Source organism: Labeo rohita, chromosome 21 (assembly GCF_022985175.1).
Source record: "Labeo rohita strain BAU-BD-2019 chromosome 21, IGBB_LRoh.1.0, whole genome shotgun sequence".
NCBI classification, from domain to species: domain Eukaryota; kingdom Metazoa; phylum Chordata; class Actinopteri; order Cypriniformes; family Cyprinidae; genus Labeo; species Labeo rohita.
The window spans coordinates 14,900,314-14,916,530 of NC_066889.1; the positions used below are offsets into that span (position 1 = coordinate 14,900,314).

General features: G+C 37.3%; 2 protein-coding genes across 2 annotated transcripts; one reads left to right on the forward strand and one right to left on the reverse strand.

Moving 5' to 3' along the window:
- Positions 1-1,045: 1,045 nt before the first annotated feature.
- On the reverse strand, positions 1,046-2,412 carry anapc13 (anaphase promoting complex subunit 13). Its single transcript, XM_051093256.1, has 3 exons — positions 2,226-2,412; positions 1,989-2,094; positions 1,046-1,364 (listed from the first exon to the last, which is right to left on the reverse strand). Exons 2-3 carry the CDS (start codon positions 2,085-2,087, stop codon positions 1,239-1,241), a joined length of 225 nt encoding a protein of 74 aa, XP_050949213.1. The 5' UTR covers positions 2,088-2,094; positions 2,226-2,412; the 3' UTR covers positions 1,046-1,238.
- Positions 2,413-3,142: 730 nt separating this feature from the next.
- Positions 3,143-6,903, forward strand: sc5d (sterol-C5-desaturase). The gene is made up of 5 exons (XM_051093890.1): positions 3,143-3,259; positions 3,470-3,687; positions 3,780-3,912; positions 4,137-4,237; positions 5,958-6,903. Exons 2-5 carry the CDS (start codon positions 3,478-3,480, stop codon positions 6,396-6,398), a joined length of 885 nt encoding a protein of 294 aa, XP_050949847.1. The 5' UTR covers positions 3,143-3,259; positions 3,470-3,477; the 3' UTR covers positions 6,399-6,903.
- The last annotated feature ends 9,314 nt before the right edge of the window (positions 6,904-16,217 follow it).

Genomic DNA, 16,217 nt, shown 5'->3' on the forward strand with positions numbered 1-16,217 from the left:
CGCCTGAATAAGATGTTTCACATAAAAGATGTTTACATTTAGTCCACAAGAGAAAACAATTGTTGAATTTACAAAAATGACCCTGTTCAAAAGTTTACATACACTTGATTCTTAATACTGTGTTCTTTTTAGTGATAGTTGTTCATGAGTCCCTTGTTTGTCCTGAACAGTTAAACTGCCTGCTGTTCTTCAGAAAAATCCTTCAGGTTCCACAAATTCTTTGGTTTTTCAGCATTTTTGTGTATTTTCCAACAATGACTATGTTTTTGAGATCCAACTTTTTACACTGAGGACAACTGAGGGACTCATATGCAACTATTACAGAAGGTTCAAACACTCACTGATGCTTCATAAGGAAAAACGATGCATTAAGTGTCAGGGGTGTAAACTTTTGAACAGAATGAAGATGTGTCGATTTTTCTTATTTTGGTTAAACATATCTTTTTCATTTAGTACTGCCGTTTAGAAGCTACAGAAGACAAAATATGTTCAATTTACCCTGATCTTTAAATTCATTTTGAAGCATCAATGAGTGTTTGAACCTTCTGTAATAGTTGTATTCGAGTCCTTCATTTGTCCTCAGTGTGAAAATATGGATCTTGAAATCACACAGTCATTGTTGGAAAGGGTTCAAATACACAAAAATGCTGAAAAGCCAAAGAATGGACAAACACCTATCACTAAACAAAAAAAAACAGCTGTGGTTCATTCAGGTAACAACACTTTATTAACAATCAAGTGTATGTAAACTTTTGAAAGGTGTCTTTTTTTAAATTAACTATTTTCACTTGTGGACTATATGTAAACATCTTTTATGTGAAATACCTTATTCAGGTAAGTACTAAATAAAAAAAATAGCATGCATTTTGTATGAACTCTCTTATGTTGGTAAAATAATTAACTTTTTTGCAGATTCTGCAAGGTGCATGTAAACCTCTGACCTTAATTGTAACCAGTTTAAAATCTTGAACATTCTGTGAATTGTAAGAAAGCTAACTGTGCCTACAAGAATTTAAACAAATAACTACTTGAATGAATACTCCACTTCAAATTTTACACATTTTATTATTATTATTTTTTAAATATCAAAACACTAACACATTTAACTGCAAATCACAGTGGCACATACTTATTTGACATTGTACGTTCAGAAATGAGTCTTTTCCATCATAAATCTTGTATTAGTGACCCACATAGCGGACAGATACCCGGCTGGAGAGGACAGAGCATCGTCCCATCTAAGTGCCAATGTTTGGGGTGTTTTCATGCAAACTCTGCAGGGCGAGATCTGACCACTTCATCTCTTGCTCTTTGACTGACTCTGTCGATCCGCCATTGTCTTGTTCTGCTTCTGGAAGTTCACTCTGTCAGAAAACGGTATGAAATACAGTTAATTCATACAGTGTGTGTTCCACGTGTAAAATATGTGGCTGATCTCACTATACCCTCATGAACATGAAAAATTTAAGTAAAAAAATATGTGACCGTGGACCACAAAACCAGTCTTAAGTCGCTGGGGTATGTTTGTAGCAATAGCCAAAAATACATTGTATGGGTCAAAATGATTGATTTTTGTTTTATGCCAAAAATCATGTTTCATTAAGATATTTTGTAAAATTCCTACTGTAAATATATGAAAACTTAATTTTTGATTAGTAATATGCATTAGTAAAAGCTTCACTTGGACAACTTTAAAGGTGATTTTCTCAATATTTTGATTTTTTTGCACCCTCAGATTTCAGATTTTCAAATAGTTGCATCTCGGCCAAATATTGTCCTACCCCAATAAAACCATACATCAATGGAAAGCTTATTCATTCAGCTTTCAGATGATGTATAAAGCTTCGAATGGACCCTTATGACTGGTTTTGTGGTCCAGGGTCACATATGTGATGTGCACACTCGCCATCATTGCTAAGGTTGCTTAAGATAATGACGCACGTACGTAATTCGAAATGCACATAAAAGCTGTAGATGTTAGGTTTTACCAGTGGGATTGTGACATCCTCATACGGCAGTCTGTCTTCTCTCCAGGCATCATCTGTGAGATCGAGAACTCTTCCATCTCTCTGCACTTCACTGTCCATGATCAGACTTCGGTACACAATCAAAAGATCAAAATACGTTGAAACACTGTAAATCACGCGGTGCATGGATTTCATAAAAGTACCCACATTATGAAAGCTAAGCTCCTAAATGATCTTAGTAAAAGTAATAATACAAACCCGTGCAGTCTTCTGCCCAACGCTGCCGTTTGTTGTTATGTCGCTCTCTGATGACGACATCTCCCACTTATAGGACCTTTTCTGCAATAAAACGCCTGCATACCGTGTCAGCAATTTTTCTGAATACAACAGTTGACCCGATGTGTTTGGATTAATGACACTGAGTAATCCCATTGTTTCTTTAATAGACTATGATTCATCTGTAACGCCATATAGCGATATATGGTTTGTGAACGAATCTTTTCACTGAATCTGTTGAACCGGTTCACAAACGAAGGATAACTGAATCGTTTACGAATTGTTACGAACATTTCGACTGTATTACCATATGGAGTTTGAAGTGTACTAATTTATCACTGTACACTTGGAGCAATAGATCTGGCAGCAGACAATCTCGTATAGATTACTGGTTACTATCTACGAATCTATTTTCTATATTTCTATATTTCTGTTAATGTGATTCCTTCACCTCTCAGTGACCATAAAGCTGTTGTTATTTCTATTAACCTCAAAAAAAAAAAAAAAAAAGAAAAACAAGGTTCTATACAAACATTTCAGCAAATTATAGATACATTGTTAATTGAAAAAATTAAAAAAAAAAATAATAATAATTTTACTTCATGTTTTTATCGGCTAAATCACGGCTATAACAGACTGAACTGGTACAAATTAAACAACTATACGCACTCTTAATAATAAAAGCCAATAAAGAAAGTCACAAAGAGCAAGATGTGTGCTTCGTGATAATGCAATTACGTAACGACGTCAAGGAATCATTGAACCGGTTCTTCTAGACGAACTGTTCAAAAGAACCGAGTCGCAGAGAGAAGTTGGACTTCCTATCACTAACGCCATGAGCAGATCTCGCATCTGCCCAATGAGATGTCAAGAAACCGGCTCGCGCTGTCAGGAAGTGAGCCGCTATTGGCTGCGTCCGTTTGTGTCTCTACAGTGAGAGCAGAAGGACGGCCTCTATGAGGCTTTTAACCTCACGTATTTTCTTCTCTGGTGTGTTCTCAAAAGCACCTTTACAGGTGAGTTGATTGTTTCTTGTAAATACAGCATTTGATATCAAATATTAACATTTGTTATCAACAGTAATACTTTTTCTGGTTTCATTTTGTTTTTGAAAAGTGTTAAGTTATCATTTACAATATTGGGCAAAGTGTACTGAGGTGTTTCTTGTGTATTTATTGTTTGTTTAAAGGCCTTCTATTTCATTTACACTTCTGTCCAACTCTTAGGGTCAAAGATGGACCTTGTGCTCAACGTTGCAGATTATTACTTCTTCACTCCGTATGTGTATCCCTCATCATGGCCTGAAGATGAGCCTCTGCGGCAGATCATCGGCTTGATGGTGGTCACCAACCTGGGTGCTGCGATCTTATATCTAGGCCTTGGTGCTTTGAGCTACTTCTTCATTTTTGACCACAAATTAAAGCAACACCCTCAATTTTTGGAGGTTTGTTTATCCATCTAGTAACTTAGAGTCTTTAAAAGGAATATATTTATATATGTATATAATGTGTATTTTTTAATATTTTTTGTCCACAGAACCAGGTGCAGCGTGAGATAAAGTATGCATTGTGGTCTTTGCCCTGGATCAGCATACCGACGGTAGCATTGTTTTTCGCCGAGGTCAGAGGATACAGCAAACTGTACAACAGCGTCAATGATTCGCCCCTCGGTGAGATCCTTTGCTTTATGATATGGGTTGTAGTTATTCATATATAAAGTGCTGGATATGTGGAAACAACTGGACCAGAAACATTAAAAATGATTGAATCTCAATGCAACAAACTGACAGCACTAATTTTAGAAAGCGGCAGTGATGCAGCCTGTCAGATGTGCTTTAGATAATCGCGTTGCTATGGGCATAACCATCTTTTACTATTTCTGCTTGTTTTTCAGGATGGTCAGGGCTGATTTTCAGCATGGTCTCTTTCCTGTTTTTCACTGACATGTGCATTTACTGGATTCACAGATTTCTTCACCACAAGTTGATATATAAGGTATTTACAATATATATGATCTGCCTTGCATTGACACAGGAGTAAAGACAGGAGTAATTCCTGTTATGTAGTGTTTTTTAAACAAAATAGTAGAAATTTAAAGTCATTTTTCTATTAAAGCATGTACATTTAGTAAATATGTCCTGGTCAAGCTCATGCACTTATAGTTTATTAATTAAACTTAACTGTTTGGGTAAAAAAGGAAATAGGATGGGAATAAATAGTAATATTACAGAAGATTAATAGGGTGATATTGAGGACACAGGAAAAAAAAATTAAAACAATATTACCAAGAAAACTTGCTTTGAAAATGATGAACAGTGTTATTTTAGTATAATTTATATTATTTATATGCACTACCAGTCAAAAGTTTTTGAACAGTAAGATTTATAATGTTTTTTAAAGTCTTTTCTGCAAAAGTCTTCTACAGCAAAATCTGTAACATTTTTAAATATGTTTACTATTTAAAATAACAGTTTTCTATTTGAATATATTTTAAAATGTAATTTATAACTGTGATCAAAGCTAAATTTTCAGCATCATTACTCCATGCTTCAGTGTCATGATCCTTCAGAAATCATTGTAATATGCTGATTTGCTGTTTAAGAAACATTTTATTATTATTATTATTACTATCAATATTTAAAACAGCTTTTTACAGGATTTTTTAATGAAATGAAAAGCTTTTGTAACATTATACACTATACCATTTGAAAGCCTGGAGTCAGATTTCTGTATTTATTTGGAAAGAAATTATAGAATTTAATACTTTTTATTTAGCAAGGATGCTTTAAATTGATCAAAAGTGATGATAAAGACATTTATGTAACAAGATTTCTATTTCAGATAAATGCTGTTCCTTTGAACTTTCTATTCACCAGAGAAACTTGAAAAAAATCTACTCAGCTGTTTTCAACATAATAATAATAATAATAAATGTTTTTAAGCAGCAAATCAGAATATTAGAATGATTTCTGGAGGATTATGTGACTGGAGTAATGATGCTAAAAATTCAGCTTTGAAATCACAGGAATAAATTACATTTTAAAACACATTCAAATGTTTTTGCTGTACTGCTAATCAAATAAATGCACGCATGGTGAGCAGAAGAGAATTTAAAAAACATTAAAAAAATCTTACTGTTCAAAAACTTTTGACTGGTAGTGTACTATGATGTTATCAACATTTGAATCAGCTTTTATATTTATATTTTCAGTTTTAATTTTCATCTTAGTTTGTTTTGTTGATTTTATGTGCTTTTTTAACACTGTCTTTTATTTCTGGTTTAATTTGTTGTTTTAAGTTAAACATTTGTCACATAAACAGTAGTAACATTTGTTCATGTTATATATATATAATTTTTTTATTATTATTATTTTTAGTATTATTTCACTGTTTTAAAAGTTGCTCAGTATCTGATGCACAAATTACTATAAACTCAATGTCAAGTAGTGAAATGATTTTCAAAGTAGTGAATTTACTGCTATTCACCACTTTGTGATATTGAATAAAAAGTATAAAATTACCTAATATCTTTTGATCTTTTTAAAAAAAAGTCTATCTAATATTTTATCCTCAGTATGATGGGTACATAGTAAGAATGACACCTCCATGGATCAGAATCCATCATATTTTATCTAATGTTCATTATGCTTTCAGCTAATAAAAGTGTAATACTCTCAACTCCATTTAACTTTTAAACCTTTTCCCTCATATACAGTATTTTCACAAACCACATCACATTTGGAAGATCCCGAGTCCGTTCGCCAGCCACGCTTTCCACCCCGTGGATGGATTTCTCCAGGGCCTGCCATACCACATCTACCCCTTCCTCTTCCCCCTACACAAGATTCTGTACTTAGTCCTGTACGTGTTCGTCAACATCTGGACCATCTCCATCCACGACGGGGACTACCGCGTGCCCAGCCTGATGGAAGACGTCATCAACGGTTCAGCTCACCACACAGACCACCACCTTTTCTTCGACTACAACTACGGGCAGTACTTCACCCTGTGGGACCGCATCGGAGGCTCCTACCGCTACCCTTCGCCATTGATGGGCAAGGGTCCGCACGACCAAATTAAGAAACTAATGGCAGAAGGGAAGCTAAACGGCCATACAGATAATAACAAAAATAATGTTCGTGTCAAGAAAGAGTAGGTAGGCAGGTTAAGCATCATGAATGAGGTAAGATTTCTGCTCCTAAAATAAGTCACAAGAGACTCTACATAAATAATCAGTTATGCATAAAATCGCCAAAAGGAAGCTAGAACAAAATGCGTATATTTTTGCCAAATAGAAACATTCGCTATGGCTTCCCTGTTGGGGTTATTGCTTTTGTGTAACTTAATATGAATAACTTAAATTAACAGGCTTCTATCAAGTAAGCGTCTATAATTTTGTTGTCACAAACATTCAAAGAATGTATGAAGATTGACAGGACTATCCCTTTACTTCACCTCAGTTCACCTTTCCATTTAAGTACACAAGACTCTGATTTCTCCATAGCTCTGTTTATCTATGAACTGATAAATGGTTCAGCGACCAGGTGAAGGTTTCTGTTGATCTGCAGTCGTCTTGTTTTAAAAGAGATTCTGTGGTTTGCCTTTGATATGAAATGCACATTCTTTCCAAATAAATAAAAAAAAAATAGCTGTATACTTCATTGGGGGTTGTAATATTGTGCATGGAAATCTGAGGTCAACTCAGGTTATGTAATTCAGCACACTTATTCTTCAGCTTGACGGACACCTCAATGGTGGAGACGAAAGCCAGACTTTGTAGCTTTGAAAACAGGACATTTTATTGTCCTTTGTTAGCATAGCAACAGTTTTGCAACCATCATTAGACACTAGAGGGTGCTGTTGAATCACACATTATTTAGGTATTTGTGATTTAAAGTAAAGAAAGGTGCAGTAGATTCTAGTTTGTTTTATTGACAAAGCAACACAGTGAAAAGGACAGCTTTGCCAGAATTTGTGTTTGCATCACATTTACATCACAAAAAAAACAGATTTTATTTATTTTTTTGTTAAAGTGTTGGATGGAATAATCATGCAACTTTATTACAGTAAAACAAAACAAACTCAAATTAACCATATTTGTTCTTCATTATTTAAATGAGCAGAGAAACCTCTAGGCAAATGCATTGTTAGGCAAATTTAATTCAGGCTCCTGTTAAAAACATCCTGGCAAGCTAATTAGTGTCTATGGCAACAGTTTATGATTTTTATGACTAATGCATTGCCACAAAGGTTATGACAAGGGATTAACATTCGAACTAAGATGTAACAGCCATTGAATCATGCTCGCAAACTTTGATTAAGACGTGTGTTGGAGGGAGAGCAGTTACCTGTGCTGTGTTAAACCACAGCTCGGATCATTCGGGTAAATCGTTCGATGCACGCGGCATTGCGGTCATGCTTTATAAAAGAAAAATAAGCTTATAATCAGGGTAACAGTTGAAGTTGGCAGCTTTATTGTGTATTGGGTGGGCAGGTGCAGTTCCTTCAGGCTAAATGCTGCAAAAATCAGATGGCATTATGTTTTTTCTTCTTATTCTTTTAAAGCAGTAGTTCGCCTAAAAATGAATGTTTTTATTTTTTTTTATTCACCCTCAGAACATCAAGGATGTAGATGAGTTTGTTTCTTTATCAGACCAGATTTGGAGAAATTTAGCATTGCATCACTCACTCACCAATAGATCCTCTGCAGTGAATGGGTGCCGTCAGAATGAGAGTCCAAACAGCTGGTAAAAACATTATAATCAATTAACACCATGATCCAAGAAGCTGTGTGTCCATCAAGGCATTTAAACTTTAAACTGTCACTTCTATCAAAATACATAATCCATAATAACGCTTCCTTCAGTTAAAAAGACCAAAAACTTTTGTCTTCCCACATCAAAATTCACAGACAAATTTGTTTAGAATAGTTTTAGACTGTTTTGACTTGTAATCAGGGCTTGATCTGTGCATATTTCAATCCTGATTCACACAAGATTACTTTTTCACTGGATAAAAGAATATTATGGATAGATGACTTGTATTTAAGCTGAAAGCAGTGGTTTGAAGTTAAAATCATGTTAATGATGGATTTGTTTATTGTAAACAGCTTCACAAGACATTAACTGATGGATTGGAGTCGTGTTGATTACTTGTGGATTTCTGTGTTGTTTTTATCAGCTGTTTGAACTTTCATTCTGACAGCACTTATTCACTGCACTGTAATGCTAAATTTATCCAAATCTGCTCCGATAAAGAAAGAAACTTGTCTACATCTTGAATGGCCTGAAGATGAGTACATATTTAGCAAATTTTCATTTTTGGGTAAATTCTGCTTTAATATTAAAGGGATAGTTCACCCAAAAAGGAACATTACCTCATGATTTACTCATCCTCAAGCCATCCTATGTGCACATGACTTTATTCTTTCGGACAAATACAATCAGAGTTATATTAAAAAAATGTTCTGGCTCTTCCGAGCTTTATAAGAGCAATGAATGGCTGTTGAGATTTTGAAGTCCAATAAAGTGTATACATCCATCATAAAAAGTACTCCACACAGCTCCGGGGTGTTAATAAAGGCCTTCAGAAGCAAATCAATGTGTTTGTGTGAAGAAAAATATCTATATTTAAAACCTTAGATATATAGAGATTTATAAACACTCTAAAAAATGCTGGGTTAAAAACAACCCAACTTGGGATATTTCTGGGTAAATATTGAACAGAACACATTCTGGGTTATTTTATTTAAGTCAACTATTGTTTTAAATTTATTATATTGCTGGCTTGAAATGGAGTGGAACTTATAAAAAAACACACAGAATTACTAGAGGTAACTGTAATATTCAAAAGATGAACATTTATTATTAAGCAAGAACACATGGACGTACATACAAGACAAATTTATTTGTGTGAATACAGTATAGTTTACAATATTACATACATTTAAACTCGCAAGCATTTTAGTCATAAAAAAGCAACATTTAAAAGTAGCATTTTAATTTTAAAGCATTCAACCGTTCTATGTTATCGCTTTTTACCGAAATAGCGCTAATTCTCGTGCCGGTGTCGCAGAAATCTGAGCCAGTGAAGGGCTGCTGTTCGCCCAGGTAACTGCGAACTTCAGACCGCAGCCTCGCATTTCACTCATAGCTAAAAGATTCCGAGACTGACTCCAAAACCTGCCTATAAACATTGTACTGACATTATTTTATTATCTAATTCAATTATACTCAGTACTATAACAAATAAAATCCATTTATTTTATCTAATTCAATTATACTCAGTACTATAACAAATAAAATCCATTTATTTTATGCAAGGCAAAAGGCATTTCCATCCTGCGAAACAACGCAGCTGACTAATATCTTGTCCTAATGTTGCGTTGCGTAAAATAATACAATTTATAGCACATTAAAGACTTTACAAATGAAATAAAGTGTATACAAACCTTTATTTCACTGAAGAAGGGCCCAAATTGGCAGTGCCGAAAACCAATCTCTCCTGTGGAGGACTCAAAAGACCCATGCTCTGACTGTAACAGCTGGGTTGTTTCGTCAGAGACAGGCTTAACCCAGCAGTTGGGTAGAAAATAATAACCCAGCGTTAAAAATGATCCAGCAACTTAGTTACAGAAAAACTACCCAGCACCTGGGTAAAAATGTTAAAAATAACCCAATAAAATGACCAGACAAGTTGAACCCAGCATTTGGGTTAAAAAAAAATAATAATAATAACCCAACACCTGGGTAAAAACATTAAAAATAACCCAATCCAATGACCGAACAAGTTGAACCCAGCATTTGGGTTAAAAAAAAAATAAAAAATAACCCAGCACCTGGGTAAAAACATTTAAAATAACTCATTAAAATGACCCAACAAGTTGAACCCATCATTTGGATTTAAAAAAAAAAAAAATGACCCAGCACCTGCGTAAAAATATTAAAAAATAACCCAATAAAATGACCCAACAAGTTGAACCCAGCATTTGGGTTAAAAAATAACCCAGCACCTGGGTAAAAATATTAAAAATAACCCAATAAAATGACCCAACACGCATTTTTTACGAGAAAGTGCCGTGAAGTATGGTGAGAATATGCTAGTCTCCGAAGAACCAATTTTAGTTTACAGCAAAGGAAAACCAGTCTCCTCTTGGCTTATATTGAAATCCTCCAACATTTTTCATTACAAATCCTCGTTTTGTACTTTTAATGAATGGTGTTTTGTTTTGCTCTCTCCACTGCATTTCTGCATTTGTTACATCTAACCAGAGCTTACATGACGTCCTGTACATCATCCGCTGGAATGTCACTCTCTTGTGAACGTGTGTAGGACAGTTAGCAGAAGCTAGAGATTACAGTTTATAAAGGTTTAAATATATTTTTCTTACACAAACGCATCGGCCTGCGAGTCGTGTGGAGTAATTCTTATGATGGATGGATGCATTTTTTTTGGACTTAAAAATCTCAACAGCCATTCACTGCCATTATAAAGCTTGGAAGCACCAGAACATTTTTAATAACTCAAATTGTATTCATCTAATTTAACCAGGATGGCTTGAGGGTGTGTAAATCATGGGGTAATTTTCGTTTTCGGTGAACTGTCCCTTTAAGTAAACCACTTGTTATAGCAAAATGTGCAATTATATCTGTTTTGTTTGCTTATGTAGTAAGTCTTGTTTATTTTGCATGCCTGATGATTTGCGCTACTTGCTATGTCGGAAATCGACATTCCTTGGTGTCACACTTTGTAAGTTTGCATCCGTGCTCTCTTGTATACGCGAACTGTTGCGCGCATTCGCAAATGTGTGTGTGTTTTAGGCAGTGAGAGAGTTTATGAACCCAATCACTGAACTTGAAAATGGTCTTTTATTTCATGCTGGGTGAAATGGCTTTATTATACGGTGGATGTGCATGCAGGCGTGGGATGCTGGGTGACTCATTTGTATCCTGGCAGCTAACTGAGGTACAGGAACACATCATTTCAAAGTTCACACTGTGGGTACCACCAGGAGCACTATTGCTTTGTGCACAACAATGCCACATTTTCTTACCCGTTATTATGATCGCGAGGAACCCAAAGAGGAAATTAATCATTACATTTCGGTCTACCTAGAATAATCTCCACCCTTTATTCGAATCGGTATCATTGTGTGCTGAACGGAGATTGCTGTACTGCAGCTGCGGCCACTATCTTTCAATTACAGCGCAGACCAATGCTCATTCTGTTGGGCTTCTAATGATATCTCCAGGCTGTTTACAAATGTCCCTTCCACAGAATGTATTTCCACACAAATTAATAAGACCAAGTAACACCTTTAGGAAATCTTTTCATTTCAAAGGTATGAAATCCCCTTTTAGATGTACTACCGTGCTTGATTTGTTTTTGTTCAGGTGGAAATTTGAGTGTTTTTTATGTTTTTGCTGTTATTTTTAGTGAAAAATTCATTCCCTGTTTATTCATTTTAGTTTACAAATATATACGCCTAATTTTAATTGTTGAAAAGTTCAAACAAATGTTCAAACGATAGTTCAGGCAAAAATTAAAATTCTGTCATTAATTACCAGCGATGGGAATAACGGCATTATATATAAACGGCGTTGTTTTTTTCAGTAATGAGTAATCAAACAAACTACTGTTTCCCCGTTACAACGCCGTTAACGTTACTGACAATAAAATGTGGCATTACTATGATTTATTATGATACTATTATAATTTTATTTTTCAGTTCATTTTAATGGATGCGCAGCCTACATGTATTTAATGAACTGTAAACTCTATATGAAGGCACACGACTCACTGTCACTTTGTTTCACATACTCGGTAGTGGGCGGGACTAATGCGCAAACGGCAATCTCATTGGCTGCCGTTCACCTATTATCGTCCCTGTTTTGATTTCAGCAAATCAGTTTGAGCGAACACAATTATTATTCATGAACCCAGCAGCTATATTATATTTGATCCTGGACCACAAAACCAGTCATAAGGGTCAATTTTTCGAAATTAAGATTTATAGATCATCTTAAATCGGAATAAATCAGCTTTCCACTGATGTATGGTTTGTTAGGATAGGACAATATTTGGCCGAGATACAACTATTTGAAAATCTGGAATCTGAGGGTGCAAAAAAATCAAAATATTGAGAAAATCACCTTTAAAGTTGTCCTAATAAAGTTCTTACCAATGCATATTATTAAACAAATATTAATTTTTGATATATTTACGTGAAAATTTTACAAAATATCTACATGGAACATGATCTTTACTTAATATACTAATGATTTTTGGCATAAAAAAAAATCAGTAATTTTGACCCATACAATGTATTTTTGGCTATTGCTACAAATATACCCCAGCGACTGAAGACTGGGTTTGTGGTCCAGGGTCACATATTATAATTCTTGACTGATTGAAGCTAAGAGTGTACTTTCAGATATTAAAAAACTGGTCAATTAAGCTATATATATATATATATATATATATATATATATATATATATATATATATATATATGTATGTATGTATATATATATAAACATACATATATCAGATATTTAATAATAGTCTGATGAGTAAACTAAAAAAAAAAAAAAAAAAAACTTTACTAGCCAATGACGATTCTGTTGCCAAGGCTGCTGAGGGTTGATAATATTTACAATAATTTATTGAATTTGATAGGTGTCTCTCACATTGTCCCACAGCAACATTAATATATTGTAGATTACTGTACAATGTTTTAGAATATTAATCTATTTGATCTAGTGTAAATTGAATTAATTTAACATTTAAAGAGAAGTCCACTTCCAAAACAAAGATTTGCATATAATGTACTCACCCACTTGTCATCCAAGATGTTCATGTTTTTCTTTATTCAGTCGTAAAGAAATTATGTTTTTTGAGGAAAACATTTCAGCATTTTTCTCTATATACTGGACTGCTATGGTGCCTCGATTTTGAACTTCCAAAATGCAGTTTAAATGCGGCTTCAAACGATCCCAAATGTGGTTGTAAACGATCCCAGCCGAGGAAGAAGGGTCTTATCTAGCGTAACGATCAGTTATTCTAATAAAAATAATACAATTTATATACTTTTCAATGTCAAACGCTCGTCTTGTTTTTTTCCAGTTCATGACAGTTAGGGTATGTCGAAAAACTCCCATCCCATGTTCTCCCTCAACTTCAAAATCGTCCTATATCGCTGTATTACCTTTTTGTTAAGGGTGTTTGATCTTCTTTGCATGTTCACTTTGCAAAGACTGTGTCGGTACTTCTGCATTGATGTAGGATGATTTTGAAATGATTTTTGAAGTTGAGGGAGAAAATACGATTGGAGTTTTTTGACATACCCTAACTGTCTTGAGCCAGCATACACAGAGTTCAGGGAGAACAAAGCAAGACGAGCAACTGCTTTTGGGATCATTTGAAGCCGCATTTAAACTGCAGTTTGGAAGTTCAAAATCGGGGCACCATATCAGTCCACTATATGGAGAAAAATGCAAAAATGTTTTCCTCAAAAAACATAATTTCTTTACGACTGAAGAAAGAAAGACATGATGTCAGAGTTCTGTGTGCCATTTGGACTGTTTATGTTTGTTTTTCCCATTGTGCCCATATTTGGTTCTTCCTGTCCTCATTTTGTCCTGATTAGTTTATTTACTACACCTGTCTGTGTCTTAATCACCACCCTTTATAAGTCTGCTTGTGATTTGAGTTGCGGTCGGTCCTTGACGTTATTTGGATGTGTGTGGATTATCGTTCTGTTCCTGCCTGTCCCTACTAAGAGTTATATTAAATTGTTATTTGTATCGTATCTCGTCTCTCGACTCATCTATCCAGCACGTACCGTGACAGAAGGACCGACCCTACAGTTTATCCCCGGCGTTTCCCTGCTTTATTTTTTCCGTTTTTTTTTTTTTCTCTCAGTGTTTGTTTTTTTGTTTTTCGTTATGGATAACCCTGCTGTCCTCCTCCTTCTCCTGGAGCAGGGGAATCGCTCTCTCGTGGACCACACTAGAGACTTTGTCCACCTCGTACCACTCACACACTTCCCGGACAGCAGCCTTTGCACATTTTACCGTGCAGGACTGAACATCGCCACGAAAGCGCAGCTGTCCGGGAGGGTCCACGAGAGAGCTTCGCCGACTACATGGAGTGGGTGCTGGTGTCCTGTAGATCTTCGTTGACCGCGGAGGATGACACCAGCCCCACTCAAGACCCAGAGCCCAGCCAACCAGCACCCCGACACGCGGAGTTTGAGCCCGAGCCCACCGCGGATGACGAGCCAGAGCCACGAGCGACAGAGCTAAAGATCGCCACAGAGCCAGAGCCCTACACATCCGATCAGGTGCGAGAGCCGGCTACATCTACCATGACGGGGAGTGCAAGATGGAGCAAGTGAGGGCTATGGAGAGCCCTGCCCACTGCACCACTGCTGGGGGTGAGCTGGATGATAACTCTGGGGACTTGATTGACTTTTCTACGGAAGATCTAGAGGATAACTCTGGGGACTTGATTGACTTTTCTACGGAAGATCTAGAGAATAACTCTGGGGATTTAATAGACTTCTTTACAGAAGTATCTACCTGTCTCGTTATGCCTGCCTGTATGGAATCCCCACCCACCCTCCCTCTTCTGCCTATGTCAACATCTGTCTGCTCACCGCTGTCCCCTGACAGCCCCTCTGCTCACCCTCAGCCCACCACCTGTGCAGTGGGTGCGCCGCGGGTCTGCCAGCTTCCATCGGCGTCAGGGCTGGAGGATCCCTCATCTCCGCCTCCAGCCTCAGAGTCCAGAACTCCGCCTCAGCCCTCCGACCCTGCGGCTTCACCACGGCTCTCAGCGCCCTCGTCTCCATCGTCGCCCATCGGTCCACCAGCTCCACCGGGCTCCCTCGTCTTTCCGGCTCCGCCCTGGTCGGTCGTCGGCCCTTCATCACCTCAGGACTCTGTTCCTACGGCTGCGCCTCGTCACTCCGTCCCACCGGCTCTGTGGACCTCCTTCCTCCCTCTGGCACAGCCTCCATCCTCTGTCGCTCCGGCTCCGCCGCGGACCGTCGGATCTCCGCCTACGCCTCGGTCGCCAGAGCCTAGGGCTCCGCCTTGGCCCTCCGGATCCTCGGTGTCGCCCTGGATCTTCGGCTCTCCGTCTCCGCCTCGGGCTCCTCCGCCAGCTCCTCCGCCAGCGGCTCCGCCTCCGTCGGTCGCCCCCTGGAGTCGTCAGCCTTTTCTCCACCATGGCTCCTCCCTCCGTCGGCTCCACCGTGGGTCGTCATGATGGCTGTGGTCTGGGTCTCGCATGGCTCCTCCTGCTCCGGGTCCCTCCTGAGTTCTCCCTGGCTCCTCCCTCCGTCGTCACCACCCTGGACTTTGTTTATTGTCCTCCTCCCGGAAGACCGTCCGCCACCAGAGCCTCCTCCCACAATGACTTTATTATTTTCACTCCCCTTTCCACGCCGCGAGGTCGCGCCTTCCGGGAGGGGGGAGTAATGTCAGAGTTCTGTGTGCCATTTGGACTGTTTATGTTTGTTTTTCCCATTGTGCCCATATTTGGTTCTTCCTGTCCTCATTTTGTCCTGATTAGTTTATTTACTACACCTGTCTGTGTCTTAATCACCACCCTTTATAAGTCTGCTTGTGATTTGAGTTGCGGTCGGTCCTTGACGTTATTTGGATGTGTGTGGATTATCGTTCTGTTCCTGCCTGTCCCTACTAAGAGTTATATTAAATTGTTATTTGTATCGTATCTCGTCTCTCGACTCATCTATCCAGCACGTACCGTGACACATGAACATCTTGGCTGGGGGATGAGTACATTATATGTGAAACTTTGTTTTGGAAGTGGACTCCTTTAATATTGGGGGCATTCAAGTTATTTTACATATTTAAACAATAGTTACTTTCCCTGGTAATTAGTTACTTTTATAATGATGTTACTAACTCAGTTACTATTAGTGAGAAATAACTAGTAACTATAACTA